Source organism: Pseudonaja textilis, chromosome 4, assembly GCF_049901715.1.
Source record: "Pseudonaja textilis isolate UNSWEBS1 chromosome 4, rPseTex1.2, whole genome shotgun sequence".
Classification (NCBI taxonomy): Eukaryota; Metazoa; Chordata; class Lepidosauria; order Squamata; family Elapidae; genus Pseudonaja; species Pseudonaja textilis.
In genome coordinates this window covers 92,379,935-92,407,498 of record NC_141993.1, presented here as the reverse complement: position 1 = coordinate 92,407,498, position 27,564 = coordinate 92,379,935, and the positions used below count along the sequence as shown (strand labels likewise).

The 27,564-nt window shown below is 47.4% G+C and overlaps 1 protein-coding gene across 1 annotated transcript in view; it reads left to right on the top strand.

The window, feature by feature from the left end:
* CLDN1 (claudin 1) overlaps nucleotides 1-22,213 on the top strand; it is a 35,129-nt gene extending 12,916 nt beyond the window's left edge. Inside the window, exons 2-4 of the mRNA XM_087933730.1 lie at nucleotides 15,035-15,199; nucleotides 16,181-16,265; nucleotides 20,344-22,213. Of these exons, the coding sequence (XP_087789856.1) occupies nucleotides 15,035-15,199; nucleotides 16,181-16,265; nucleotides 20,344-20,506 (413 nt within the window). The 3' untranslated portion in view covers nucleotides 20,507-22,213. The remainder of the gene's footprint in view (nucleotides 1-15,034; nucleotides 15,200-16,180; nucleotides 16,266-20,343) is intronic.
* The last annotated feature ends 5,351 nt before the right edge of the window (nucleotides 22,214-27,564 follow it).

Genomic DNA, 27,564 nt, shown 5'->3' with positions numbered 1-27,564 from the left:
AATAGCTCGAGAAGCATCGGAGGGGCTACCTAGACAAATAACCAACGGTCAGAAGAGAATGTGCCAAAAGCAACTTTCATTTCCCGGATTCCAGCAGCCCCTCCGTGCAACCCCAGGGGTGGGAGGCCGGGAGGCCCCCCCGAAAGGAAGATTGTGTGTTTTGGGATAGTTTTCCTGATTGAAGTTTCTTTTCTTCCCAACCTTTATGAATATCCCCACCTGGACATCTGGTTCCTCTTAGATGCGCGGAGGAGGGTGGGGGGCGAGGGGTTTGGCTTTGTGGGGAAGGACCAAAAAGTCAAGGATTGGAATATTATGAATAGCTATTTGAAATATACAACTAGCTAAATATTGCAAATAGGACGATTGGTATAGAACGTACAACAAAAGAAAGGATGTTAAGAATACAGAGACTGATACAAAACAGTATATGGGAATATCGAATAATCACAATCGACAATATGTATTAGTATCAAATCATGTAAGAAAGCTAATAACATAGCATAGCATAGAATTCTTTATTAGCCAAGTGTGGCTGGACACACAAGGATTTTGTCTTGGTGCAAATGCTCTCAGCGTCCATAAAAGAAAAGAGACATTCATCAGGAGTCAAGAATCATCAGGTCCAACACTTAATGATAGTCATAGGGTACAATAAACAATCAAATCATACTAGGAAACAGTCAAATAGGATATTGGAATATAGAATAGAATAGAATAGAATAGAATAGAATAGAATAGAATAGAATAGAATTGAATTGAATTGAATAGAATAGAATTCTTTATTAGCCAAGTGTGATTGGACACACAAGGAATTTATCTTGGTGCAAATGCTCTCAGTGTACATAAAAGAAACTATACATTCATCAGGAGTCAAGAATCATAATGTACAATACTTAATGATAGTCAGAGGGTACAATAAGCCATCAAATCATACTAGGAAACAGTCAAATAGGATAGTGGAATAAAGAATAGAATAGAATAATGAAGGGAATGGAAATGGAATGGAATGGAATGGAATGGAATAGAATAGAATAGAATATAGAATAGGATAGAACAGAATATAGAATAGAAATAGAAATAGGAATAGAAATAGAAATAGAATAGAATAGAATAGAATAGAATAGAATAGAATAGAATAGAATAGAATAGAATAGAATAGAATTCTTTACTGGCCAAGTGTGATTGGACACACAAGGAATTTGACTTGGTGCAAATGCTCTCAGTGTGCATAATATCAAGGTGAAACTATTGTCATGTTTGTTCTAAAATGCAAAATAACCAGGAACCATACTGCTCATGAAATGATGTGTATTATATAATTTGCGGAACATTGCAAATATGACTATTAATATAGAATTTAGGGGAAAAAAAGTGATGTTAAGAAGGTAGAGATCAATATAAGAATAGTACATGAGAGATTATTGAATAATTCAGACTGATAATACGCACTGATATCAAAGGATGTAAGAAAGTTAACAATGTCAATGGGAAATTATGGTCATGTTTGTTTTAAAATGTGAAACACCCTGGAACCACACCGTTCAGAAATGGTCAGAAATGGTGTAGGGTCTCCTGCTTGGGCAGGGGTTGGACTAGATGACCTACAAGGTCCCTTCCGATTCTGATTCTCTGTTATCTGTTCACACAATGATGTGTTTATGGAAACACAACAAAATAAAAAATGTATTTTAAAAAAAGAAAGCACGCATCACTGGAAGCATTGGATGCAGAGGTGGGTATTCAGCCGGTTCTGACCCGTTCTGGAGAACTGGTAGCAGAAATTTTGAGTAATTTGGAGAACTGGCCAATCCCACCTCTGACTGGGCCCGCCAACCCCATCTATTCTCTGCCACACAGTGAGTCCCAGCTGATTGGCTGGGTCTCCTTGGGTTGCCCTGCCCAGGAAAATGGAGCTGGAAAGCAGGTTAGTGGGGTGGGGAGGGAAGGGGGATTTGGCAGTATATCCTTCCCCTGCCACGCCCACCCAAGGTCAGAGAGCACCAAGGACTCCATTGTTGAAATAATCATCTTCTTCTTCTTCTTCTTCTTCTTCTTCTTCTTCTTCTTCTTCTTCTTCTTCTTCTTCTTCTTCTTCTTCTTCTTCTTCTTCTTCTTCTTCTTCCTCCTCCTCCTCCTCCTCTTCTTCTTCTTCTTCTTCTTCTTCCTCCTCCTCCTCTTCCTCTTCCTCCTCCTCTTCCTTTTCCTCTTCTCCTCCTCCTTCTCCTCCTCCTCCTCCTCTTCCTCTTCCTCTTCTTCCTCTTCTTCTAATTTTACCCCTTTTGGAAAACTGCTATCCTGTCACTCCTAGTTTTCTCCTTCATTAGACTAGACATACATACCCCAATCCTGCAACCTATCTGCCTAGGTGGGATTTGCACATCTGGAGCCTCTGCCCAGCCAGGTTCAGGGCCTGCAGCCGGTGTGGCCCTTGGGGGAAAAGAAGCCGGGGGGGGGGGGTCTCCCATGGGACCCCTTGCTGCTCCTGCTGGGTACAGGGGCGGCGCAGGAAACCAAGCAAGGGAATCCAGAACTTCCCAGCCAGCCAAATTAGGTCTCTGTGAGAAGAAGCTGTAGGCCTTTTTGGCCTCTCGACAGGTTTTTTCGAGACAATTACCGCCTTTTTCGCACCATAATTGAGTTCATTTCCTGTGTATTTTTTAAAAAATTAGCTGTAGTCCTTTTTTTAAAAACAGTTTGTATTGCATTTTTTATGCTTTACACATCTCAATCAGCTTTGACAGTACTGAGCCACCTTTGTTACAAATACACATTTCCATACATTTCTAATGACTCAGATACATTTCAGTGCCTTCTTCTCATCTCTACAATTCTTATTCCCATTGTCCACCCACTCACACCAATTTTCCCGTACTGCATAATACCCCGAACCTTCTTTGCCTTTTAACTCTAGGGTGAGTTTATCCACTTTTGCGCATTCTAAAATCTTTTGAAGTACTAGACCTTCAAAGGGTATGCTGTCCTTTTTACTGCTAATACTATTAATATTATTACTATTAATCTTCTCATCACTCCTGATCACCCATCCCCTCCCACTTGTGACTGTATGATTGTAACTTTGTCGCTTGTATCCTTATGATTTATATTGACTGTTTCCTAGTATGATTTGATTGCTTCTTGTACCCTGTGACTATTATTAGTAAGTGTTGGACCTGATGATTCTGGACTCTTGACAAATGAATCTTTTCTTTTATGGACACTGAGAGCATTTGCACCAAGACAAATTCCTTGGGTGTCCAATCACACTTGGCCAATAAAGAATTCTATTCTATTCTATTCTATTCTATTCTATTCTATTCTATTCTATTCTATTCCTATTCCTATTTCTATTTCTATTTCTATTTCTATTCTATATTCTGTTCTATCCTATTCTATTCTATTCTATTCTATTCTATTCCATTCCATTCCATTCCATTCCATTCCATTCCATTTCCATTCCCTTCATTATTCTATTCTATTCTTTATTCCATATCCTATTTGACTGTTTCCTAGTATGATTTGATGGCTTATTGTACCCTCTGACTATCATTAAGTGTTGTACCTGATGATTCTGGACTCTTGACGAATGAATTTTTTCTTTTATGGACACTGAGAGCATTTGCACCAAAGACAAATTCCTTGGGTGTCCAATCACACTTGGCCAATAAAGAATTCTATTCTGTCCTATTTTTTCAGCATTGTGCGAGTGCGATTCTCACTGCTGTAGTTATATGCAAAATCATATATTTTATCTTTTTATTATATTTCCCCTTAATTTTCCCTACTTCCAGCTTCAGTTCTATTTGACAGTTTGTTACTGCATACGACCATTTTTGTATTTTAATCCAATATTTTTTTACTTCGGGGCATAGCCACCATGAGTGAAAGAAGGTACCTTCTTCTCCCGGTTTGCATTTCCACCAGCTCAGATTTAGGTTCATTTTTGCCAACCTTGTTGAGGACCAAATGGCAATGATGAAACATCTTATATTGATTTTCCTTATATGCAGCGGAGAGCTGTACTCCTTTGGGTGGGGAGGAAAAAAAATGAGTTTAAACAGACATCCAACTTCGTGTCTAAGATAATCTTCCCTCTAAACAATGCCAGTTGTAAAGTCACTAGGGGAATTAATTCGTTAACTAACTTAACCATGGCGGCAATTCACTTAACAACCGTTACAAGCAGAGTCATTAAAAGCACCAAATTCACTTAACAGCTGTTTCGCTTAGAGACAGAAATTTGGAGTTCAGTTGTGGTCATAAGGCAAGGTTTATCTGTGCTCCTTTTTCCTCCTCTTCCCTGGTGAACTGGGGTGTGTGTGAGAGAGAGAAGGCCTGACCCCAAAGTCATTTAGCTAACTTTTGTGCCTCAGGTATGACTAGAACTTGGCATCTCCTAGTTTCTAGCCAGGTGCTTTAACCACTAGATCAAACCATCCATGCAAATACTGCATTGGTTTATTGGGAAGGTGTTCAATATCATGTCTTTCCCCTTTAAGGCAGGGGTGGGGAATGGTAGACCCTTTGTGACTTGTGGACTTCAACTCCCAGAATTCCTGAGCTGGCATGGCTGCCTCAGGAATTCTGGGAGTTGAAGTCCACAAGTCATGAAAGGACCACAGTTCCCCATGTTGGCTCAGGAATTCTGGGAGTTGAAGTCCACAAGTCATCAAAGGACCATAGTTCCCCATGTTGGCTCAGGAATTCTGGGACTTGAAGTCCACAAGTCATGAAAGGACCATAGTTCCCCATGTTGGCTCAGGAATTCTGGGACTTGAACTCCACAAGTCATGAAAGGACCATAGTTCCCCATGTTGGCTCAGGAATTCTGGGACTTGAAGTCCACAAGTCATGAAAGGACCATAGTTCCCCATGTTGGCTCAGGAATTCTGGGAGTTGAAGTCCACAGGTCATGAAAGGACCATAGTTCCCCATGTTGGCTCAGGAATTCTGGGAGTTGAAGTCCACAGGTCATGAAAGGACCATAGTTCCCCATGTTGGCTCAGGAATTCTGGGAGTTGAAGTCCACAAGTCATGAAAGGACCACAGTTCCCCATGTTGGCTCAGGAATTCTGGGACTTGAAGTCCACAAGTCATGAAAGGACCATAGTTCCCCATGTTGGCTCAGGAATTCTGGGACTTGAAGTCCACAAGTCATGAAAGGACCATAGTTCCCCATGTTGGCTCAGGAATTCTGGGAGTTGAAGTCCCCAAGTCATACAGGGACCATTGTTGCCCACCTCTGTTTTAAGGGAAGGTGGCAGGTTTGAAAGGATGGAACTGGGCGGTGGGTCCTCTTCCTCTGGATCAGGAGAAAGTGACCGAGTGGGGCTGCCCACCCAGTTAGGACCCTTCCAATGCAAGGCCCAGTGGTCTTGCATCCCCGTGACTCTGGAGTCTTCAAGACGATCTTCTGCAGCTGAGATCTATAATGTTGGCTTAGCTGCTGCTCCATGGACCACTTGGAGAACATGGTTGGTAGCATTTGCTCAGGAGGGGTGGGAGGTTGCCCAGCAAAGGACATTTTCTGCTCATCCCACTTACCAGAGGGATGTCCTCTGTCCTTCTGAAGCCTCCATCACCACCCCCGTAATTCCTTCTCTTTCTCTATCACCTTCTCCTTCTCCTCCACCGGTTCTCCTTCTCCTTCTCTTCTCCTTCTCCACTCGCATTTCTCCTTCTCTTTCCTCTACCAAATCTACTCCTCCTAGTTCTCCTCCTCTACCAGTTCTCCTTCTCTTTCTCCTCCATCAGTTCTCATTCTGCTCCACTAATTCTCCTTCTCTTCTCCTTCCCATTCACCAGTTCCCCTTATCCTTTTCCTCTACCAATTCTCCTCCTCCTCCTCCACCAGTTCTCCTTCTCTTTCTCCTCTTTCTCCCCCAGCAATTCTCCTTCTTCTTTTCCTCCACCAGTTGTTCTCCTTTTCCTCCTCCTCCTCCTCTCCACCAACCCTCCTTGTCCTTCTTCTTCTCCTTGTCCTTCTCCTCCTCCACCAGTTTTCCTTTCTCCTTCTCCTTCTTCCTTTCAAGAATTTTAAAGTGTGCAGCAGCAGCCCAAAAAGCCAGTGCGATTCTAAATTGCATTAACAGACAGAGGGATACAATCCAGATCAAGGGAGGTACTAATACCATTCTATAAAGCCTTAGTAAGGCCACACCTAGAGTCCTGCATCCAGTTATGATTACCACACTATCAAAAAGAGATTGAGACTCTGGAAAAAGTGCAGAGAAGAGCAACCAGGAGGATGAGGGGACTGGAGGCTCAAACATACGATGGACGGTTGCAGGAACTGGGCCTGGCTAGTCTAGGGAAGAGAAGGACCAGGGGAGACAGGAGAGCATCTTCCAATATTTGAGGGAGGGGGGTTGGACTAGATGATCTACAAGGTCCCTTCCAACTCTGTTAATCTGACTTTAATCTGATTTTAATGAACAAAAGGACCAGGGGAGACAGGAGAGCATCTTCCAATACTTGAGGGGCTGCCCCAGAGAGGAGGAGGAAGGGGTCAAGCTATTCTCCAAAGCCCCCGAAGACCAGACAAGGAATAATCAATGGAAACTGAACATGGAGAGATTCAACCTGGAAATAAGGAGAAACTTTCTGACAGGGAGAACAATCCACCCATGGAAGAGAAGTTGTGGGAGCTTCATCCCTGGAGGCACTTCAGGAAGAAAAGCCAAGTCTTCCAAAGAACAGGACTAAGACTAGGGATGTCTTTCGAAGGGTCTGCTGGAGGAAGATGGCTCCTTCTGCCCCGGAGTATCTAATCGTTCACGAGGGTAGGAATTTCTTCCCCTCCACAACCAGAAATGAGCAACAGCTTTTGAGAAGAACGTCCTTGGGGGGAAAACCATGAAGAGGTGATGAAGTATTTGAGTCAGAATTCCATTCCGAAGAGGACATCTATGGTGGTTTATAACATTTGTTTTTTTTTCCCTCTGTCTTCTGAGAACTTCGGGGAGGATGGAGTTTGCACAAATACTGCTTCCCACCGGGAACACGAAGGGTTTTCTGCCCTTCTTTGATCCCGGCTCTGAATTGAATTGAAAGCCAACACCCTGAACAACAAGGAGGTTGTTGACAGGACGAATCCAATGCTGAGATCTAAGGCAGCTTCTGAAGCCCCCTGGAAAAAACTCCACTCTACGGGAGTGAAGGAGTCTTGCTCCCTGTGGAGGAAGGGTGTGTCTCCACTGCGTCCAGGAATTCATCACTTGTTCTACTTTCCTTTTTTTAAGCCGCTGCTTGCCTCTTGCCCCAAATCTCCCCCGGCCTGGTGGCCTCCCCATGGATGAACCTTGCACCTTCAAAATCAGGGCGCAAGAACAAGGATTCCTCATCTTCAAACAGGGGTCTTCAAACTTGGCAGCTTGAAGACTTGTGGGCCTCAACTCCCAGAATTCCTCCTCCTACAGTCATGTTAGCTTCAGGAATTCTGGGAAGTTGAAGTCCACAGGTCTTCAAGCTGCCAAGTTTGAAGACCCTTGTCCTAGACCATTTCGGTTGTCCAGCCTCTTCTGAAAAGCCTCCAGTGACGGAGCAGCCACAACTTCTGGAAGCAAGTTTTATTCCACTGGTTGATTGTCCTCACTGTTAGGAAGTTTCTCCTAAATTCCAGGTTGCTTCTCTTCTGGATTAATTTCCTATCCGTTGCTTCTTCTCCTGCCTTCTGGGGCTTTGGAGAATAGCTTGACCCCTTCCTCTTCTTTGGGGCAGCCCCTCAAATACTGGAAGACTGCTATCATGTCACCCCTGGTCCTTCTCGTCATTAGATTAGACCTATCCAATTCCTATAGGGACGTCGTGGCTCAGGGGCTAAGACGCTGAGCTTGTCAATCAGAAACGTCGGCAGTTCAGCGGTTCAAATCCCCAGTGCCACATAACGGAGATCCCGTTCCTTGTCCCACTTTCTGCTAACCCAGCAGTTGGAAAGCATGTTAAAAAAAAGTAGAAAAATAGGGATCCCTTTGGTGGGAAGGAACCGGCGTTCCTTCTGCCTTCAAAGGCGTTTCGTCATGCCAGCCACATGACCACGGAGATGTCTTCGGACAGCACTGGCTCTTCTTTGGCTTTGTAGCAGAGATGAGCACTGCTCCGTCGAGTTGGGAATGACCAGCCTGCGTGAACGAAGGGAACCTTTTACCTTTTACCTTATCCAGTTCCTGCAGCTCTTCTTCAGAGGACCTCCAAGTCCTGTTATTCTCTTCATCCTCTTGGTTGCTCTACTCTGCGCTCTTTCCAGAGTCTCTACATCTTTTTTTTATAACATGGGGACCCAAACCGGATGCAGGATTCTAAGTGTGGTCTTACCAAGGCCTTACAAAGCAGTACTAACACGTCACCTGATCCTGATTCTATCCTTCTGTAGGATGGGAGATGACAGCTAAGTGAGTTGAACCTTATTTTATGACCTTTCTTTTCACAGTTGTTTGGTAAAGCAGATGGTCATTGAGCAAATCCGATTCCTCCGTTGACTTTTGCTTCCTGAGCCAACATGAGGAACGATGGCCCTTTGGATGACTTGTGGACTTCAAGTCCCAGAATTCCTGAGCCAACATGGGGAATGATGGACCTTTCATGACTTGTGGACTTCAAGTCCCAGAATTCCTGAGCCAACATGAGGAACGATGGTCCTTTGATGACTTGTGGACTTCAACTCCCAGAATTCCTGAGCCAACATGGGAACGATGGCCCTTTCATGACTTGTGGACTTCAAGTCCCAGATTTCCTGAGCCAACATGGGGAACGATGGTCCTTTCATGACTTGTGGACTTCAAGTCCCAGAATTCCTGAGCCAACATGGGGAACGATGGCCCTTTCATGACTTGTGGACTTCAAGTCCCAGATTTCCTGAGCCAACATGGGGAACGATGGTCCTTTCATGACTTGTGGACTTCAAGTCCCAGAATTCCTGAGCCAACATGGGGAACGATGGACCTTTCCTGACTTGTGGACTTCAAGTCCCAGAATTCCTGACGCAACATGGGGGACGATGGTCCTTTGATGACTTGTGGACTTCAAGTCCCAGAATTCCTGACACAACATGGGGGACGATGGACCTTTCATGACTTGTGGACTTCAACTCTCAGAATTCCTGAGCCAACATGGGGCACGATGGCCCTTTGGATGACTTGTGGACTTCAAGTCCCAGAATTCCTGAGCCAACATGGGGAATGATGGACCTTTCATGACTTGTGGACTTCAAGTCCCAGAATTCCTGAGCCAACATGAGGAGCGATGGTCCTTTGATGACTTGTGGACTTCAACTCCCAGAATTCCTGAGCCAACATGGGGAGCGATGGCCCTTTCATGACTTGTGGACTTCAAGTCCCAGATTTCCTGAGCCAACATGGGGAGCGATGGTCCTTTCATGACTTGTGGACTTCAAGTCCCAGAATTCCTGAGCCAACATGGGGACGATGGCCCTTTCATGACTTGTGGACTTCAAGTCCCAGATTTCCTGAGCCAACATGGGGAACGATGGCCCTTTCATGACTTGTGGACTTCAAGTCCCAGATTTCCTGAGCCAACATGGGGCACGATGGCCCTTTGGATGACTTGTGGACTTCAAGTCCCAGATTTCCTGAGCCAACATGGGGAGCGATGGTCCTTTCATGACTTGTGGACTTCAAGTCCCAGATTTCCTGAGCCAACATGGGAACGATGGTCCTTTCATGACTTGTGGACTTCAAGTCCCAGAATTCCTGAGCCAACATGGGGAACGATGGACCTTTCCTGACTTGTGGACTTCAAGTCCCAGAATTCCTGACGCAACATGGGGACGATGGTCCTTGATGACTTGTGGACTTCAAGTCCCAGAATTCCTGACACAACATGGGGAGCAATGGACCTTTCATGACTTGTGGACTTCAAGTCCCAGAATTCCTGAGCCAACATGGGGAACGATGGCCCTTTCATGACTTGTGGACTTCAAGTCCCAGATTTCCTGAGCCAACATGGGAACGATGGTCCTTTCATGACTTGTGACTTCAAGTCCCAGAATTCCTGAGCCAACATGGGAACGATGGACCTTTCCTGACTTGTGGACTTCAAGTCCCAGAATTCCTGAGCGAACATGGGGGACGATGGTCCTTTGATGACTTGTGGACTTCAAGTCCCAGAATTCCTGACACAACATGGGGACGATGGACCTTTCATGACTTGTGGACTTCAACTCTCAGAATTCCTGAGCCAACATGGGGCACGATGGCCCTTTGGATGACTTGTGGACTTCAAGTCCCAGAATTCCTGAGCCAACATGGGGAATGATGGACCTTTCATGACTTGTGGACTTCAAGTCCCAGAATTCCTGAGCCAACATGAGGAACGATGGTCCTTTGATGACTTGTGGACTTCAACTCCCAGAATTCCTGAGCCAACATGGGGAAGCGATGGCCCTTTCATGACTTGTGGACTTCAAGTCCCAGATTTCCTGAGCCAACATGGGGAACGATGGTCCTTTCATGACTTGTGGACTTCAAGTCCCAGAATTCCTGAGCCAACATGGGGAACGATGGCCCTTTCATGACTTGTGGACTTCAAGTCCCAGAATTCCTGAGCCAACATGGGGAACGATGGCCCTTTGGATGACTTGTGGACTTCAAGTCCCAGATTTCCTGAGCCAACATGGGGCACGATGGCCCTTTGGATGACTTGTGGACTTCAAGTCCCAGATTTCCTGAGCCAACATGGGGAACGATGGTCCTTTCTGACTTGTGGACTTCAAGTCCCAGATTTCCTGAGCCAACATGGGGAACGATGGTCCTTTCATGACTTGTGGACTTCAAGTCCCAGAATTCCTGAGCCAACATGGGGAGCGATGGACCTTTCCTGACTTGTGGACTTCAAGTCCCAGAATTCCTGACGCAACATGGGGGACGATGGTCCTTTGATGACTTGTGGACTTCAAGTCCCAGAATTCCTGACACAACATGGGGAGCAATGGACCTTTCATGACTTGTGGACTTCAACTCTCAGAATTCCTGAGCCAACATGGGGCACGATGGCCCTTTGGATGACTTGTGGACTTCAAGTCCCAGAATTCCTGAGCCAACATGGGGAACGATGTTCCCATCTCTGGGTTAGAGCTATGTGAGAGGTTGAAACTAGGTGTGGACTTTTTTTTCCTCCAGAGGAGAAATTTGGGGTGTGAACAGCACCTCCCTGATCTTCCTGGGTTGGGCTGCATTAAGACTTGAAAGCGAGACCACCGGAGAAGTTGCAAGAGGATGCCAGAAAAAGTCCTTTCCTGCTGTTTCCCACCAGGAAAACTGGAACGGATGAAGCCTGCCTATAAAATAAAGACAAACACGACGTCAACAGTGAAGAAGGGCCAAGCAGCGGGTGCAGAGCTCCTTCGCTTTGCTTCTGAGCTTCAGGTGCCTCTCATTAACATTTTTAATTGGGTTTGTTGTTTGAATGCCTTCTGGGAAGAGCGCGATTAAGACATCCGTTACCAAATATGCAGAAGGTACAGAAAATGATGACTGAGGACTCGCCCAGATCTCAGGCTCTAAAATCTCGTTTAGTGCAGGTGAAAACAAGAGAGGGTTAACCCTTGGCTTGCCTACATACAGACCGTCCTTGACTTACGACCGCAACTGAGCTCAGAGTTTCCACTGCTAAGCCAGTCCCTCGTTCAAGTGAGGTTTGGCTCCGTTTGACGAACTTTCTTGCTCGGTCGTTTAGTTGGTAACGTGGTTCTTTAAGCATATCTGGCTTGCTTGTCAGAAGGTCGCAAAAGGGGATCGCGTAAGCCTGGGACCATCAACTCGTAAAGCATTCCTCTGCCTGTTTTTGAGTTGCCGCACACAAGGGAGGGGGGAATCGGAAGGAGCAGTGTGGCAGATTAAAACCAGAAGTACATTCCACGCTTCTCTTACCAAGATTGTAGCTAGGCTACCGGATCTTCTGCCCGGATTGGAGAACGTGATTGATGACACCCGGCCCGTGAAGGTGCTTCATCGGAGAATCTGATTTAGGACACACCCAGGAGGGAGGGGTGGGGGGAAACAGGGTCACAGGGGACTGTGAATTACGTAGGCCAGAGTTGGTTTTATTTAGGGTAATGCTGGCTTTTGTTGCTCCTAATAAATCTTTTGAAGTTGGGCTCGAGGATCATGATTTAATTAGAGCAATTGCTGGAATCCTGACAGGGACTCACAACCGTTATAACCGCAACCCAGTTGCCAACTGTCTGGATTTGGATCCCGCGACCACGGGGATGCCGCAATGGTTGTTAAGTGGGGGGAAAAACGGTCCTAAGTCACTTTTTCCAGTGCCTGTAACTCTGAATGGTCACTAAATGAGCTATTGTAAAGCAAGGACTGCCTGTACGGAAATCTGCAACGCATTGTGGTCGATTCTGAAGATTGGGGCCCATTGCTGGCTGTGGAAGCGATAACAGGGCGGATGAGTGTGAAGTCTTATATAACTTCTCTCAAAATTCCTCAGGATGGTATCACTGCACCACAATGCCAAGCACAACCCCCCCCGGGGTCTTTTGCATTAAAGCACCTTGGTCAAGCACCGTTGGCTTTTGGGGGGGGCAGCTGCCCCCAAAGCCAACGCAGTCCTAGCCTGCATTAACAGAGGGAAAGAATAAAGATCACGCGAAGTGTTAATGCCAGTTTACAAGGCCTTGGTAAGGCCACACTTGGAATATTCCATCCAGTTTTGGTCACCGCGATATTAAAAAAAAAGAAGATATTGAGATTCTTGAAAGAGTGCAGAGAAAAACAAGAAGGAGGATTAATCTTATCTTTTCTTTTAATGTACACTGAGAGCGTAGGCACCAAGACCAATTCCTTGTGTGTCTAATCATACTTGGCCAATAAAGAATTCATTCATTCATTCATTTATTCATTCATTCATTCGGGAGCATCATCACTTGAGACTTTCAAGAAGAGACTGGACAGCCATTTGTCAGAAATGGTGTAGGGTCTCCCGCTTGGATGGGGGGGTTGGCTAGATGACCTACAAGGTCCCTTCCATCTCTGATTATCCGTTATCTGTTATCTGTTATTCATTCATTAAGGGGACCGGAGGATAAAACATACGAAGAACGGGTGCAGGAATTGGGTTTGTCTAGTCTAGAGAAAAGAAGGACTCGGGGTGACATGATAGCAGCCTTCCAATATTTGAGGGTCTGCCCCAAAGAAGAGGAGGGGGGGTCAAGCTCTTCTCCAAAGCCCCAAAGAAGGTAGGAGAAGAAGCAACGGATGGAAACTAACCAAAGAGAGAAGCAACCTGGAATTAAGGAGGAATTTCCTAATAGTGAGAACAATTAATCAGTAGAACTGCTGTGGCTGCTGGAGGTTTTTAAGACACTGGAGGTTTTTAAGACAGACATTTGTCTGGAATAGTATAGGTTCTCCTCCTTGAGCAGGGGGCTAGACTAGAAGACCTCCAAGGTCCCTTCCAACTCCGTGAACCCGTCTCCATGCTTGCTTAACACGCACCAAAGTTATAAGGACAAAAAAACCCACATTCTCGCTAATAAGCTTTCTCAGCTGAGCAGGTTTTGCTAAAGGAACCGTTGAATTTAGACTCTCAGCAACCATCAGGGAGTCCTAAACCTCTTCCAGGGCTCGATTGGCTGTCCACCCATGATTGTCTCTCCTGCCCAGAGTTGAGGGCCTGTCTCCCTAAGCACATGAAATGTCACCTTGGGGACTCATCTCGCATGGCCCTTTCAAGGTGGAACAAGAGGAGACACAGCCGCCAAGCCCATGTGAGATCAATTGATCTCACCCAAGGGATAATCCTGAAGAATGCAGAGTATTTTGAGGTCCTTGGTGCTCCCTGAGCTTGGTTGCTTTCTTGTAGGTCAAGGGGTCTCCAAACTTGGCCGCTTTAAGACTTGTGGACTTCAACTCCCAGAATTCCTCAGCCAGCCACGCTCCCAAGCCATCCTGGGAGTTGAAGTCCACAAGTCTTAAAGTGGCCAAGTTTGGAGACCCCTGTTGTAGATGTTTCATTACCCAGCTAGGTAACATCATCAGGACTAGAAGAGAGAGGGTTAGTGAAGTGGAAGAAGGAGATAGGAGAGAGGAGGAGGAGGAGGAGGAGGAGGAGGAGGAGGAGGAGGAGGAGGAGGAGGAGGAGGAGGAGGGAGGAGGAGGAGGCAATGACTGTGAGGTCGTTGATATTTTTGTTTCCTTGCAGATATTTCATTACCCAGCTAGGTAACATCATCAGGACTAGAAGAGAGAGGGTTAGTGAAGTGGAAGAAGGGGATAGGAGAGAGGAGAGAGGAGGAGGAGGAGATAGGAGATAGGAGGGAGGAGGAGGGGAGGAGGAGGAGGAGGAGGAGAGAGGAGGAGGAGGAGGAGGAGGAGGAGGAGGAGGAGGAGGCAATGACTGTGAGGTCCTTGGTATTTTTGTTTCCGTGCAGATATTTCATTACCAATTTAGGAAACATCATCGGTGCTAGAAGGGTGTGGAGTTTGCTCTCTGTTTATAGACATTATAACCCCATTCCCTACTTGCATGATGATATCACCTAGTTTGGTAATGAAATGTCTGCAAGAAAACAACCAAGCTCAGAGAGCAACGAGGAATGACGTGAAGAAATAAACTCTTGGGTGGCCTAATATGGTTACCACAATGCATGGAAAGGAACCTGTAGATTATCCCATCCGAGATATGGCCATCATCCCAGGAATCCTTTCCGGAAGGGGATTGAATTTAATGGTTAAAAAAAAGGCAGGCATGGTCCTATCTAAAGATACGCTAGTAGAACATGGTAAAATAAGTTTCTTTCAGCCTGAAACCTGTAGAGATTCTCCGTCATCCAGGACCTGCTGGTCCCAAAAGTGGGTGTTTTTTTAGGAGGCCGCTGGACTTTCTGGTTTTTTTTCTTTTGAAGACATTTCTCCTCTCCTCCAGGAAGCTTCTTCAGCTCTGACTGGATGGTGGGGAAGGGAAGGACTTATCAGGCTGGGATATCAAAAACGGCGTTCCACCTGGTCACGTTGTTGGTCCTTCGGTCCACGTGGATGTAAAACCAAGTTCTTCCTCTCTCTTTCAGGCAGCCTGCAAGCAACCCGGGCCTTGATGGTGTCCAGCATCCTTTTGGGTCTCATTGGATCTTTTGTCGCCATGATTGGCATGAAGTGCATGAAGTGCTTGGAAGACGATGAGGTCAAGAAGTCAAGGATGGCCATTCTTGGAGGTGTCATCTTCCTCATTTCAGGTGAAGAATGCCTTCCTTCTTTAAATCCATGGCTGGGGACCGGGGATCGCCTCGGCCCTCGTGCTAGTTTGTGGTCTTGCAAAGAGACGTCGGTATGGAAGCCACCAGAGATGGGCCAGTAGGTTGGATTCCTGGGAAAGGGGGGGTGATACAAAGTGGAAAATCAACCATCTGTAGGGTCTCGGTGGGGAGAAGATGTCTAGTCTGAGATCAGCCTTCCTGAAGGCCGAGATGGGTGGACCGTGGATGACTTGGAGACGACTGGGGAGTCCCAACCACCTCACCTGAAGTCCAAGTGAGAAGACAACCTGGGGGTAAATCAGATCAATGAATGGTCCGGCCAAGATACAAACAGGGCAAGTCCTGTTTTGCAATGTGAGATGTTGGCCAACTTTCCTCAAAGAAGGTCCCTCCAGTTCTGTAAACAATGGAATAGTGTCTACAGAGCTTTGTGATATTTCTGGACGCTTTGAGGAAGAGGGTGGACAGCCCCTTCTTGGGATGGCTTCACCGATTTCATTACGCCGTGGAGAAGGTTGGATGACATGAGCGTTTCTCAAGGGTTGCCAACTTGGAGATGGGTGGACTCACAATTCCCCAGCCAGGGGGAGTTGGAGTCCACCCATTTTTGTGTTGCCAATCCTGAGACATACTCTATGCTAGGGATCTCCAACCTTGGCAACGTTAAGACTTGTGGACTTCAACTCCCAGAATTCCTCAGCCAGCTGGCTGAGGAATTCTGGGAGTTGAAGTCCACAAGTCTTAACGTTGCCAAGGTTGAAGACCCCTGCTATATATCCCAAACTATAATTCCATTATTCTAGATGTGTTGAACTTCAGTTCTCATATCATGTCCAACACACCTGGAAGGGACTATCTTGACTGAGGAAAACTGGTGTGAATTGGTGTGACAAGCAGCCCTTCCTTCTTGGAAGTTGTTGACTTCACAATACCTCTTACTTCTCGCCTTCCTTCCTACAGGCTTTGCCGCCTTAGTGGCTACCTCGTGGTATGGCAACCTTGTGGCACAGGACTTTTTCAACCCCTACACCCCAGTCAACACCAGGTAAGTCACATCTCAATGAAAACTCTAGACTCCACCGATAGGGTGGGGCAGAAAGATCTCAATGAAATTTAGGTTGACCTTCTGCTGATGGAATAACAGAGTTGGAAGGGACCTTGGGAGGTCTTCAAGTCCGACCCCCCGCTCAAGCTGTTGAGCCTGTTACCATTCTGGATCAATAGCTGTTCCATCCCTTCTTAAAGACCTCCAGGGATGAAGATGAATGAAGACGAATCGGCGTGGTGATTGCCGCTTTAAGACTGAGGGTGGGCCCCACAGGGCTTTACCACTTTAAGAAGCTGTCTATATATAAAGGCGGCCGTGAGAGGGAATATCTCTTTTCTCCTTGTGTTCTGTCTCCATTGTAGAGTAAAGAAGATGGATTTATTGCCAGATATTTGCCTACCACATATAAGTATGTATATAGCAATCCTGTATATGCACCGCTGTTAAAAGACAAAGCCTCTGTGTGCTGTGTTGTTGCTCCTGGGTTGTCCCACAATAGTTATCACACTGCAAACACTCTGATAAGTTGCACCCACAACTTCCGGAGGCAACTTGTCCTCTGATTGACCATCAGGACATTTCTCCTTAATTCCAGGTTGCTTCTTTCCTTGATCAATTTCCATCCATTGCTTCTTGTCCTGTCTTCTGGGGTCTTTGGAAAATAGCTTGACTCCCTCTTCTTTGGGGCAGCCCCTTAAATAAGGGGACATTGCTATCGCCTTTCTCTTCCTTAGACTAGACATACGCCGGTCCTTTAACTTATCGTGAGCAAAACTGGATGCAGTATTCCAGGTGTGGCCTTACTAAGGCTTTGTAAAGAGGTGCTAATACTTCGTGTGATTTTGACTCTACGCCTCTGTTTAAACAACCCAGGATTGCGTTAGCTTTTTGGGCTGTCTCCGTCCATGACTGACTCATATTTCATGGATCATAGTATGACTCCAAGATTCCTCTCACAGTTGTTTATTGGTTTTGAGCCAGGTTTCGCCTAATCTGTATTTATTTGTACCTTTGGTTTTTCCTGCCCAGGTGTAAAACTTTGCTTCGACAAAATTCATTTTGTTGGATGAGACCTGTTCTCGTTCGAGCCCGTCGAGATCTTTTTGGATCCTGAGCTTGTCTTCTGGGGTGTGGGCTAATCCTGCCAGCTTAGTAACATCTGCAAATTTGAGGCGTTCCCCTTCTATTCCCTCCTCCAAGACGGAACCTTGGAGTGTCCCACTGTTTACTTGTCTCTATGTGGATGTAGTACCATTAAGGGCTACTCATTGAGTACCATTTGTCAGCCGGTTACAAATCCATCTGGTGGTGATACTGTCTATCCCTGTTTCCAGTACTGATAAACAGATCAGCAGATGATCAGAGTTGGAAGGGACCTTGTAGGTCATCTAGTCCAACCCCCTGCCCAAGCGGGAGATCATACACCATTTCTGACAGGAGACAGTCCAATCTCTTCTTGAAAGCTTACACTGGTGAAGTTCCTACAACTTCTGAAGGCAACTTCTGTTCCATGGGTTAATAGTCCTCACTGTCAGAAAGTTTCCCCTTATTTCCAGATTGAATCTCTCCTTGTTCACTTTCCATCCATTGTTCCTTGTCTGGCCTTCGGGGGCTTTGGAAAATAGCTTGACCCCCTCCTCCTCTCTGGGGCAGCCCCTCAAATATTGGAAGACTGCTATCCTGTCTCCCCTGGTCCTTTTGTTCATTAAAGTCAGATTAAAATCAGATTAACAGAGTTGGAAGGGACCCTGCAGGTCATCTAGTCCAACCCCCCGCCCTCAAATATTGGGAGGCTGCTCTCCTGCCTCCCCTGGTCCTTCTCTTGCCTCGACTAGCCAGGCCCGGTTCTTGCAACCGTCCATTGTATGTTTTAATCTCCAGTCTCCTCATCCTCCTGGTTGCTCTTCTCTGCACTCTTTCCAGAGTCTCAACGTCTCTTTTTATGGTGTGGTGACCAAAACTGGATGCAGGATTTGAGATGTGGTCTTACTAAGGCTTTTTCTAGCTTACCAAGAAGTAGGTCGTGGTCTACTTTGTCGAATGCCTTACTGAGGTCTGAGTATATTATATCCACAGCGTTTTGCTGGTCTACTAAGTCAGTCACTTTGTCGAAGACTGAAATAAGATTGGTTTGGCATGATCTGTTTTTTAACCAACCTATTCTGGCTTCCCCCCCAAAAAAACCCCCGACTGATTTCTTCTAGTCCCCTGCTCAGGCCACCTGCTCCAATCTGGGCCGCTGCCATTGGCTAGTGAAAGTCTAAAATTAATTTCCAAGAAGGCATGTGCGCAATCTGCTACATGGCGAGGCGCGTTGCTCTCCGGCGCCTTTTTACAACCCAGCCATGTTTCCCCAGACCGTATCTGGGCCCTGGGAAAAGCCCGTGCCAACGAGAGAGCTCATGCAATTCCACCTTCCCTTCGGAATCTCACCTGGCCTCCCGCTTTCATCCTCGCAACCTCAAGGAAGGCAGCCAAGGCGCGCAGGCTGCAACCTGTGGGTCATGTGGTGTGTGGAATTTGGGAACCAGCCAGAGGACGTGAACGAGGGAACAGCCGGTTCTCAAGCAGTGTCGGAATGGCAAGCGGGGATGTTTTAGACCTGCGGGGACAAGCGAGGAGGTCATTGCCGGGAGGAAGATCACGGCTTGGCCACTTTGAGATGGGTGGACTTGATAAGGTTTCCCGGTTGAGCAGGGGCTCGGACTAACAGAATAACAGAATGTAGAATAAAAGAGTTGGAAGGGACCTCGGAGGTCTTCTAGTCCAACCCCCCGCCCAAACAGGAGACCCTACACCATTTCTGACAGAGGGCAGTTTAGTCTCTTCTTGAAAGCCTTCGAGGATGAAGATCCCACAACTTCTGAGGGCAACTTCTGTTCCATGGGTTGATTGTCCTCCCTGTCAGAAAGTTTCTCCTTATTTCCAGGTTGAATCTCTCCTTGTTCAGTTTCCATCCATTATTCCTTGTCTGGCCTTCAATGGTGTTTTGGAGAATAGCTTGACCCCTTCCTCCTCCTCTCTGGGGCAGCCCCTCAACTATTGGAAGATGCTCTCCTGTCTCCCCTGGTCCTTTTGTTCATTAAAATCAGATTAAAGTCTGATTAACAGAGTTGGAAGGGACCTTGTAGATCATCTAGTCCAACCCCCCTCCCTCAAATATTGGAAGATGCTCTCCTGTCTCCCCTGATCCTTTTGTTCATTAAAATCAGATTAAAGTTGGATTAACAGAGTTGGAAGGGACCTTGTAGATCATCTAGTCCAACCCCCCTCCCTCAAATATTGGAAGATGCTCTCCTGTCTCCCCTGGTCCTTTTGTTTATTAAAATCAGATTAAAGTCAGATTAACAGAGTTGGAAGGGACCTTGTAGATCATCTAGTCCAACCCCCCTCCCTCAAATATTGGAAGATGCTCTCCTGTCTCCCCTGGTCCTTCTCTTCCCTCGACTAGCCAGGCCCAGTTCCTGAAATCGATCTTCATATGTTTGAGCCTCCAATCATCCCCTCATCCTCCTGGTTGCTCTTCTCTGCACTTTTTCTAGAGCCTCAACCTCTTTTTTACAGTGTGGTGACCAAAACTGGATGCAGGACTCTAGGTGTGGTCATCATTCATTTCCCCCTTTGAGCCTGGTCTTCCCTGCACCCCCTGGATGTAGAGTCTCCAATGGGACACATCCATAGCCAAGAATCATAAATCAGTCTCTCCAGTAATAATCTTGTGCACCAACAGCTTCAGCTGACTAGCAATTATCTGAAACACTTAAGGAATGCGCTGCTCCCCCGCACTCCCTTTCTGCTTGCAACTCTAAAAGACCAGAGAAATATTTTTGAGTTGACAGTATTCACACTTCATGGGATCTGGATTCTCTCCTGCTGTTAATGCAGCCTAGAAGTGTGTTGTCCTTTTTTTGGTTAGCGGCCAAAGATGGCTGGCTCATATTGTCCATGAGGACTCCAAGAAGACCCCCAGGGTCCCTTCCAATTCGGTTATTCTGTCTATTGAGTGTGTCCCACCAAATAGAGATGATGGATTGTTCCCCCTCATTCTTGGACTGACCCTCTCTTTCCTCCTCAGGTTCGAATTCGGCCAGGCGCTCTTCATCGGCTGGGCGGCCTCCTCCCTGAGCATCTTGGGCGGTGCCTTCCTCTGCTGCGGATGCCCCCGGCAAGAGATCTCCTACCCCCCGACTCGGCCGTACCCCAAGAGTGTCCCTTCCACCGGGAAGGATTACGTATAAAAGGACGGGAAGGGTGACCTGAAAACGCCGGCATCGGACGACCCCGAGGGACGCTGCTTTCCTCCTGCCCTGCGCTGAGCGGCGCAAGCTTGCTTTGGCACATCACCTTTGCCCACTGCCCCATAAGTGAACTGGGCCTCTTTGCATCCCTGCCCCCATCCCTGCTCTCATTTCCTCCGATAGGAAAAGCGAGGAAAGGATTTGTCCTGAAATCGCACACCGCAGGCGTAGGGAACACCACCTCCCCTCAGTGAGAGGGCCGACGAGGTAGCCATTTCCTTTTCGGACCCTTCCGTCTCCCCTTCTTCCTTCTCTTTGAAACCTTACCATAGATTTCTCTCCAAGAGCCAGGAGAGCGGCAGGCATCAAAGCAGACGGAGGGGCCAAACTCCCAGGGAAAAGTCTCCGCGAAGAACTTACAAGGAGTCCCCGGTGTCCGGGCTCCAACAAATCCGGCCCCATTCAAATCCTCAGTCTCTAGCCGCATCTCTCAGAGTCAACAACAATGATCTATTAGAAGTGGCCACGTTGGCGTTAGCTGGGTGCAGCTGACACTAAAATACATCATTCACTTCCCCCTTGACACGTGAGGGAGAACCTATGGCACGCGGAGCCATTTGTGCCAGTACACGAGCCACAGGCAAACTTACCGCACTGCCCGTGTGCATGCCTCATGGCTGGTTTTCCACTAGTTTGAGGCCTTGTTCGGCCTCCCAGTGGTTTGAAAAAGGCCTCTTCAGGCTTTGCAGGCCGAATAATAGGCCCGTTTGGTCAACTTCCTGTAATACCAGAAGTGATGAAACGGGCCTATTATCCAGCCCGCAAATCCTGCAGAGGCTTTTTTCAAGCCCGGTCTGGGAAGCTGAACAAGGCCTCAAACTGGCCAAAAATCAGCCGTGAGGTGCAGTAAAGGTAAGGGGGCGGCGGAGGGAGGGATTGAGCGTGCACACAATTTTTGGCACAGGAGCCCAAAAAGGTTAGCCCCCACTGCCCTTGACCCTAGTCTTTCCCCCCACCCCTGGATGCATATTCTCCAATGGGACACATCCATAGCCAAGAGTCATCAATCATCCTCTCCAGGGATAATCTTGTGTGCCAACAGCTCCGGCTGCCTAGCAATTATCTGGAGCATTTAAGGAATGCACTGCTTTCCCCCCTCTCCCTTCCTGCTGGCAGCTAAAAAGACCGAAGGAGGTTTGTTTGTTTTTTAGTTGACACTCGACTTACGACCACCACTGAGCCCAAAGTGTCTCTTGCTAACCGAGTCAGTGGTTCAGTGAGTTTTGGGGCCTTTCCACCCCTCTTGCTGCAGAAGTGGGCTGTGAAACACACACAGAAATACACACATTCAGATGCACCAGTCCGCTCCAAGCTGCGTTCCTGGTTTTCCTACTACCACAAACCTCACAGTGTGGTTGTGATTAAAGTACTGCAAAGTTGCCAAGACTTACTTGGGAGTAGACCTCGCCAGTCTTAGGGCACCGTTGAGCAAATCTGTGTGGGGTCCAAATGGCTTCTCTTTTTCTTTTCCGACTGAGATGGCTGGTGAATCTTGAACCATTTTGCCATCTCAGTCTGTCGATCATTGGGGGCATCCACACCCCTTGGCTAAATTTTACCAGGGTGGGAGGGAGGGACACACAATTCTGTGAGAAGAACCTGTATAAAGTATTAACTGTTTTCAATAAATGTACCTTTTCATTTTTTAAGAAACTGCGTCTCGGAGTTGCTATTTAATGCGCGAAGAGACAGTTTTCACCAAAAGGAGAACGGTGGTGCAAAATTACTCTTTTTTTTCAGGACATTGTGCAGCACATTGAACAGCACAGGGATTCAAGTTCAATGGGAAACTTTGGGTTTTAAAAGGCTTTGTGTGTTGTGTGAATTCAGGCTGTGTGTTAGAAGGTGGTTTGGGGCAACGGCTCTCAACGTTGGTGGCTTGAACATGGGTAGAATTTAAGTCCCAGATTTCTCCAGCCAGCTTGTTTTACTCCAACTCCCAGAATTCCCAACTAGCATGCTTTAAGATGGGTGGACTTCAACTCCCAGAATTCCCCAACTAGCATGGTTTAAGATAGGTGGACTTCAACTCCCAGAATTCCCAACTAGCATGCTTTAAGATGGGTGGACTTCAACTCCCAGAATTCCCCAACCAGGATCTTTAAGATGGGTGGACTTCAACTCCCAGAATTCCCAACTAGCATGCTTTAAGATGGGTGGACTTCAACTCCCAGAATTCCCCAACCAGGATCTTTAAGATGGGTGGACTCCAACTCCCAGAATTCCCCAACCAGGATCTTTAAGATGGGTGGACTCCAACTCCCAGAATTCCCCAACCAGGATCTTTAAGATGGGTGGACTTCAACTCCCAGAATTCCCCAACCAGGATCTTTAAGATGGATGGACTTCAACTCCCAGAATTCCCAACTAGCATGCTTTAAGATGGGTGGACTTCAACTCCCAGAATTCCCAACTAGCATGCTTTAAGATGGGTGGACTTCAACTCCCAGAATTCCCCAACCAGGATCTTTAAGATGGGTGGACTTTCAACTCCCAGAATTCCCCAACCAGGATCTTTAAGATGGGTGGACTTTCAACTCCCAGAATTCAACCAGGATCTTTAAGATGGGTGGACTTTCAACTCCCAGAATTCCCAACCAGGATCTTTAAGATGGGTGGACTTTCAACTCCCAGAATTCCCAACCAGGATCTTTAAGATGGGTGGACTTTCAACTCCCAGAATTCCCCAACCAGGATCTTTAAGATGGGTGGACTTTCAACTCCCAGAATTCCCCAACCAGGATCTTTAAGATGGGTGGACTTTCAACTCCCAGAATTCCCCAACCAGGATCTTTAAGATGGGTGGACTTTCAACTCCCAGAATTCCCCAACCAGGATCTTTAAGATGGGTGGACTTTCAACTCCCAGAATTCCCCAACCAGGATCTTTAAGATGGGTGGACTTTCAACTCCAGAATTCCCCAACCAGGATCTTTAAGATGGGTGGACTTCAACTCCCAGAATTCCCCAACCAGGATCTTTAAGATGGGTGGACTTTCAACTCCCAGAATTCCCCAACCAGGATCTTTAAGATGGGTGGACTTTCAACTCCCAGAATTCCCCAACCAGGATCTTTAAGATAGATGGATTTCAACTCCCAGAATTCCCAACTAGCATGCTTTAAGATGGGTGGACTTTCAACTCCCAGAATTCCCCCAGCACGGCTAGCTGGGGATTTCTGGGAATTGAAGTCCACCCACCTTAAAGCTTGTCACCTTTGAGAAATCCCGATTTAGGAGGTTAGCATGACCGGAGTCACTCCAGAAACAAAACAAAAAAAAAAAACCCCGATGGAGTTACTCACGGCTCCACTGCGACTTGCACAAACAAGGCAATTGTGTTGCAACGCACACCCGCACTCCTTGAGACAGTCTCCCCAAAACCAATCTTCCCGAGGAGATGAGCAGATTAAGGGGGGTGGGTGGGAAATGCAACCAGACCGGTCCAACCAGTTGGCGAAACAAAGCCAAGCTACCCCGCATTCCTTCCCGGAGACTCATCCGCAAAGGAACCTCCTTGCAATTAAGATGTAAGTGGCTTCCTTCACGGGAGGCCGTCAGGTTCTCCTGCGTTTGTTTGCTCTCGCGGGTCTTGCTCAACGCCTTGGAAGAGGCTCTGCTTTGCAAAATCTCTGTCAGAGGAGAAGGGGTTCGAGTCCTGTCCCCCAGGGAAGGGTGTGTGGGCGCCAACACACATGACTTCACAGGTAGACATGATGCATTGCACACCGGGGTGGTTTCCACCACTTCTCCTGTGTGTTTGAGGCCTTCCGTTCACGACACTCACATGTGGAAGAAAAAAAAACACATCTTAAGGAACCCTCCCTCATCCCCTTTACACAAACACACACACACATGTGCACACTTTCTGGAACCTGCGTGGCCAAAATAACACGCACCTCCTGTTTATAACTCGGCCAGTCAGGAAGTGGCACGTCTGGATTTTCAGGTGTGCCGGCTTTCAAGAGGCAGGGAGGCCTCCGTGTGCGCCCACACACACGCACATACACACGCACACGAGACACGCACACAGGGCACCACCAGTGGAAGTGTGAGGGTACAAAGAGGTTGGATTTTCTCCCGTCTTCCTCTGGAAGAGAAGAGACAAGAAGATCAGGGGACTAGAGGCTAAAACGCACAAAAAACGGTTGCAGGAATTGTGTGGGTTTAATGAACAGAGGATTGGAGGGGGACAGGATAGCGGTGTGCCAATATTTGAGGGGCTGCCCCCCCCCCCAAAAGAGGGAAGGGTCAACTTCTCCTCCAAAGCCCCAGAAGGGCAGGAGAAGAAGCAACAGATGGAAACTCATCAAAGTTGAGAACTTAGAACTAAGAAGAAATTTCGTGACAATTAAAACAATGAACCAGGGGAACAACTCGCCTCTAAAATTGACGGATGCGCCAACAGGCTTTTAAGAAGAGATTGGACAACTGTTTGAAATGGTGCATACATGGTCTCCGGCTTGAGGGGGGGGGGGTGGGGTGGACTAGATGACCACCAAGGTCCCTCCAAGGTCCCTTCCCAACTCTGTCCCGTGTTTCTGGAAGGGTCTCCTGCTCGAGCAGGGGGCTGGACTAGATGACCACCAAGGTCCCTCCAAGGTCCCTTTCCAACTCTGTCCCGTGTTTCTGGAAGGGTCTCCTGCCCGAGCAGGGGGGCTGGACTAGATGACCTCGGAGGTCCCTTCCAATGGTGTTATTCTATTAGGGGTCTCCTGCTTGAGCGGGAGGGGGGGAGGTTGGACTAGATGACCTCCAGGGTGACTTCCAACTGTATTATTTTTGTTCTGTTCTGTTAGGCAGGGTGGGGGTTGGTGGGGGTCTTAAAATATGGGCCTGGCTGGGGATTTAAAGACTCAAGCAGGGTGGGAGGCCTTGAACGAGGGGGAGAATGTCAGTCTTGTTAAACCAGTAGAAGGGGGGGGACATTGTATAAAGGGGGGGGGAATAGGCTCTGTCTGTCGGAAAGGGTGTCCCCCACCCCGGAAAAGGCACCCAAGCAGGATTAAATGGGAGTGTGCGGAGACGCTGGCAAACTAGGTTCATATCCAGGGACCCTGCCCCCCACACCCCCAAAAATGAAATCCAGGACGTTTGTCCAATGCCCCCACCCACCCCAGCATCGCTGGGGAGGGGCTGTGGAATGCTCCCCCTCCCCCACTCTAAGCTCCTCCTTCCTCCTTTCCTGCCAGGTGAGCTGGAAGGGGGAATCCTGGAAGGGGGCAAAATGCAGCCCCCCCCACCCTCACCCTCCCTCGTAGATGGCTGGAAGGTCAGCCCCCCACACACATATACACACACATTCTTGCATTGGATGAAGGTGGTTGGTTTTGGCCAGGCTGGTGTCCCTCCCGGCTGTGAATTTATCTGTCATGTATCATCCATCCTCCATCATCCATCCATCCATCTATCCACCCATCTACCTAGCTTTCTCTATGGGTCCATCCATCTATCTCATTTATGTGTCTGGCTGGCCATCCATCCATCCATTCATTCACCTGGTTACCTAACTACCTTTCCAAACTTATTTGTCCTTCCTTCCTTCCATCCATCTATTTCATTTATGTGTCTGGCTGTCTGTCCATCCATCCATCCACCTAGCTACCTTTCTATATTAATCTGTCTTTTTCTTCCTTCCTTCCTTCCTTCCTTCCTTCCTTCCTTCCTTCCTTCCTTCCTTCCTTCCATCCATCCATCCATCCATCCATCCATCCATCCATCTGTTTCATTTATGTGTCTGGCTGTCCGTCCATCCATCCATCCACCTAGCTACCTTTCTATATTTATCTGTCTTTCCTTCCTTCCTTCCTTCCATCCATCCTTCCTTCCATCCATCCATCCATTTTATTTATGTGTCTGATCACCCAACTACCTTTCTATATTTATCTGTCTTTCCTTCCTTCCTTCCTTCCTTCCTTCCTTCCTTCCTTCCTTCCTTCCTTCCATCCACCCACCTAGCTACCTTTCTATATTTATCTGTCCTTCCTTCCTTCCTTCCTTCCTTCCTTCCTTCCTTCCATCCACCCACCTAGCTAACTTTCTATATTTATCTGTCTTTCCTTCCTTCCTTCCTTCCTTCCTTCCTTCCTTCCTACCTTCCTTCCTTCCTACCTTCCTTCCTTCCATCCTTCCTTCCTCCCTCCCTCCCTCCTTCCATCCACCCACCTAGCTACCTTTCTATATTTATCTCTTCCTTCCTTCCTTCCTTCCTTCCTTCCTTCCTTCCTTCCTTCCTTCCTTCCTTCCATCCACCCACCTAGCTAACTTTCTATATTTATCTGTCTTTCCTTCCTTCCTTCCTTCCTTCCTTCCTTCCTTCCTTCCTTCCTTCCTTCCTTCCTTCCTTCCTTCCTTCCTTCCTTCCTTCCATCCACCCACCTAGCTACCTTTCTATATTTATCTGTCCTTCCTTCCTTCCTTCCTTCCTTCCTTCCCTTCCCAGAGTCCCTCTTCTGACACCGAATCCATTTTGGGTTGAAGTCCACCCACATGAAAGCCTGCTGGCTGGGGGATTCTGGGAGGTGAAGGCCAAACAAGATTGGGAAACCTCATCTTACAGACAATTCCTGATTCTTGGAAACCCTATCTTAGAATGGGTCCAAAAAGACCCTCAAATCCCACTCCCCAGTTTCCCCTGCTGGGAACCGGGTGCCCGAATGGAGCCGCACCTGAGGAAAGGTATCACCTTTGAAGGGTTGATTGTGGGACCATCCGGGGAGGAGCCCTCCTTCCTCCATTCCTTCCACCTTGGACAGGATCTGCCCTGTTCTTGATTAAATTCCTCCTCCTGGACTCCACCCTTCGGGCCCCATTCCAGGAAATATTAATAACCAGGGATCTTTTATTTGTCCTTTTATAAAAAAAAGTAATTATCTCTGCAGCCGGCAGGGACTCGAATTTGTAATATTGTGGGGTTAGGAAACTGCCTGCAACACAAAGGGTGCCCTCTGCATTTCAGATAATGGGTGTGTGGGTGTGAATTTGTGTGCCCAAAGACAGG